Source organism: Haematobia irritans, chromosome 5 (assembly GCF_050003625.1).
Source record: "Haematobia irritans isolate KBUSLIRL chromosome 5, ASM5000362v1, whole genome shotgun sequence".
In the NCBI taxonomy this organism is placed as follows: Eukaryota; Metazoa; Arthropoda; class Insecta; order Diptera; family Muscidae; genus Haematobia; species Haematobia irritans.
The window spans coordinates 103,112,358-103,116,347 of record NC_134401.1 but is presented as its reverse complement, the minus strand read 5'-3'; the positions used below and the strand labels follow the sequence as shown (position 1 = coordinate 103,116,347).

General features: G+C 35.2%; 1 protein-coding gene across 1 annotated transcript; it reads left to right on the top strand.

Moving 5' to 3' along the window:
• Window positions 1–233: 233 nt before the first annotated feature.
• On the top strand, window positions 234–1,098 carry LOC142240084 (uncharacterized). The gene is made up of 3 exons (XM_075311802.1): window positions 234–390; window positions 472–657; window positions 722–1,098. The coding sequence occupies exons 1-3, from the start codon at window positions 352–354 to the stop codon at window positions 1,019–1,021; spliced, it is 525 nt and encodes a 174-aa protein (XP_075167917.1). The 5' UTR covers window positions 234–351; the 3' UTR covers window positions 1,022–1,098.
• Window positions 1,099–3,990: the final 2,892 nt, after the last annotated feature.

The following is a 3,990-nucleotide window of genomic DNA, read 5'->3' as shown; positions in this document are numbered from 1 at the left end:
CGATAGCATTGCACAATAATGTGTAGCCCACATATTGAAAGTGATAGCATTGACTGTTATCATCAGCAGCTGTACCTTTGAAACCTCTGTAATAATCAATCATTCTAGTTTTTTTGTTTTTGCTTTCATTTAATTGATTGCCAATATGCAAGATGCAGTTTTTTTTCATATATTTTCCATTCAAATCAAAAACAAAAATCGAATATAGCTGTCAAGCGAAACTGTTATACTGCATAAGCTTAATACCAAACTGTTATAAAGTATAAATTGATTGTAATTGAGGATGATGTAGTCAGAAGTATTTGAATTGCTGCCAAAGGAACCAAGACTTGAAACCGCTTCGCAAGCACAATGAAACAAATTCTATTCATTGGTCTAACCATACTTGCCGTAAGTTTTTCTTTTTGTGAACCATCAATAAGAAATCGCAATTAGATCTAAAGGATTTGGTCTTTTGTGAACACTCTTCAGGTTACATCGGCTCGTGTTGCTCGTGAAGCTCCTAAAGCAGAAGAAGAGAGTCTAAAGGATAAAGTTGAAACTGGCCTTAAGGAAGTGGATAAAGTAGTACAGGATCTAACCGGAGCAAATGCCGAACAACATTTAGAAAATTTCGTAAATGCTTTCCATACTTGGACTGATAAATTCAAGGAAGAGGTACTTACTTGTAATGAATTTAATTTTCATTGAAATGGAAATAATTTTTCTTGCAATTTCCTAGTCAAAGAATCTACAAGAACTCCAGGTGGTAAAGGATTTCCGTAGTACCGTCGATCATCATTTGAGTGAACTCAAGCAGACTATGGACTCGAGAGTATCAAAATTCAAAGAAGACCAGCCAGATACCTACAACAAAATTTCCCAACACGTTGATTCGGTAAAATCTACATCTGCAGCTATTGTGGCCAAATTGGAAGAGTTTGCCGATTCCGAAGATGCCAAGAAGCTGAAAGAGTCATCTTTGAAAATGTTAGAGGAGTTGAAGAACACATTACTGCCAGAGGCAAAGAAGAGTGAATAGATTTGTGAGAATTGTGTTTAGTTTTCAATAAAATTCAAATGTAATGTCATTAATAAATAATAATAAATTTATCTCAAGACTTTTCGTAGCTTTTTGGTGATCACACTGAAAAAAAGCATACTCGGTTCCAAAGATTTTGTCTTTACTTTAAAAAATTTGGTATTGATTCCGAGCCAAAGAAGCGGAGAATACAAGTAAGGATACTTTTAAGACATAATTCTCTTTTAAATTTAGGTTTTGTGTACTTGCATCTAGGAAGCAAATTTCAATTTTTCGCTTTCTCAGCTTTTTTTCTTCATATGCTATCAAAGTCCTTTAAAAACGGGTTAACGGCAACTTTATTTTCCAAATTAGGACTCGACCTCCAGTAGAAATTATGCTATGTTTGAAGTACAAAACTTCTTTAAAATAAAGTTTTCAAAAACATGTCCTATATTTGAACGATTTTTTGCTTTGTAGTCAAGATGCAAAAAGACAACAAATTTAAAGACAATTTCATTAAATTTAAAGAATTTTTCTCAATTATTAAAGTCAAGTTGACCTTAGCCTATAAATTTTTTCTTTTATGTTAAGATACCCATTTTCAAGTCAAATCACTTAATTATAAGGACAATACGACTTCATTGAAAAGTTTATCGACTTTTGGACAAGGAAAATAACTTTATTTTAGAGAAATGCGTCTTCTATGCTAAGCAAAATTTGTATTCGTAGTTTAAAGACATGAAATCTTTGACCTCATGACAATATTTTTTTCAGTGCAGACAATCGTCTTTCCTTAAAGGATTTGAAGCATAATAATTTACTGTTTTTTGTGGTTTTTGTAAGAATATACGCTTATAAAAATTTCAAACAAACTAGAAATTATGGATATCAACACTATGTGAAATTACACTATGTCGAAAACAAGATCCACCGTTCAACATTCCTTCGGAATAAAATTTCGGAAAAAGCGATGAAATTTGCTCTTCCAAAAGGCTCCGCAAGCCACAATTTGTTGCATAAAGTTTCTGGAACAAAAAAGGGTACAACTCTGGGCATGCTAGGTTCCAAAGATTTTGTCTTTACACTCATGAGTTTGGTATTGATTCCGAGCCAAAAAAACGGAGAATTGATGTAAGGATACCATTAAGACCCAATTCTCTTTTAAATTTGCCTCTCCCGTACTTGATACTAGGAAACAAATTTGAATATATTCGTTTTTATACCCTCCACCATACACACAAAAAAATTTCACGAAAATTTTTCCAATTAAAATTTTAATTGAGTTTTAACAAATATTCAATTAAAATTTTAAATGATTCAACAAATTTTGTAATTGAAACAAAAATCAATCACAAAAATAATAGTATCAATTAATATTTTAATTGGATCAATTAACTTTTTAATTGATCTTCAATTCATTTTTTAATTGATACTATCATTTCTGTGATTGAAGACATTTCAATTAAAAATTAATTGGATCAATTAATTTCGTGATTGAATCAGAAACATTTTTTTTGTGTGTAGGATGAGGGTATATTAACTTTGTCATTCCGTTTGTAACACATCGAAATATTGCTCTAAGACCCCATAAAGTATATATATTCTGGGTCGTGGTGAAATTCTGAGTCGATCTGAGCATGTCCGTCCGTCCGTCTGTTGAAATCACGCTAACTTCCGAACGAAACAAGCTATCGACTTGAAACTTGGCACAAGTAGTTGTTATTGATGTAGGCCGGATGGTATTGCAAATGGACCATATGAGTCCACTTTCACGTATAGCCCCCATACAAACGGACCCCCAAATTTAGCTTGCAGATCCTCTGAGAGAAGCAAGTTTCATCCGATCCCGCTAAAATTTGGTACATGGTGTTAGTATATGGTATCTAACAACCATGCAAAAACTGGTCCACATCGGTCCATAATTATATATAGCCCCCATATAAACCGATCCCCCGATTTGGCTTGCGGAGCCTCTAAGAGAAGCAAATTTCATCCGAACCTGCTGAAATTCGGTACATGGTGTTAGTATATGGTCTCTATCAACCATGCACAAATTGGTTCATATCGGTCTATAATTATATATAGCCCCCATATAAACCGATCCCCCGATTTGGCTTGCGGAGCCTCTAAGAGAACCAAATTTCATCCGATCCGGCTGAAATTTAGTACATGGTGATAGTATATGGTCTCTAACAACCATACTAAAATTGGTTCACATCGGTCCATAATTATATATAGCCCCCATATTAACCGATCCCCAGATTTGACCTCCGGAGCCTGTTAGAGGAGCAAAAGTCATCCGATCCGATTGAAATTTGGTACGGGGTGTTAGTATATTGTATCTAACAACCATGCCAAAATTGGTCCATATCGGTCCATAATTATATATAGCCCCCATATAAACCGATCCCCCGATTTGGCTTGCGGAGCCTCTAAGAGAACCAAATTTCATCCGATCCGGCTGAAATTTAGTACATGGTGATAGTATATGGTCTCTAACAACCATACTAAATTTGGTTCACATCGGTCCATAATTATATATAGCCCCCATATTAACCGATCCCCAGATTTGACCTCCGGAGCCTCTTAGTGGAGCAAAATTCATCCGATCCGGTTGAAATTTGGTACGTGGTGTTAGTATATAGTCTCAAACAACCATGCAAGAATTGGTCCATATCGGTCCATAATTATATATAGCCCCCATATAAATCAATCCCCAGATTTGTCCTCAGTAGCCTCTTGGAGGAGCAAAATTCATCCGATCCGGTTGAAATTTGGAACATGGTGTTAGAATGTGGTCTCTAAGAAACACGCAAGAATTGGTCCATATCGGTCTATAATTATATATATCCCCCATATAAACCGTTCCCCAGATTTGATCACCGGAGCTTCTTGGAGGAGCAAAATTCATCCGATCCGGTTGAAATTTGCAACGTTGTGTTGGTATAAGGCCGCTAATAACCATGCCAAAATTGGTCCGTATCGTT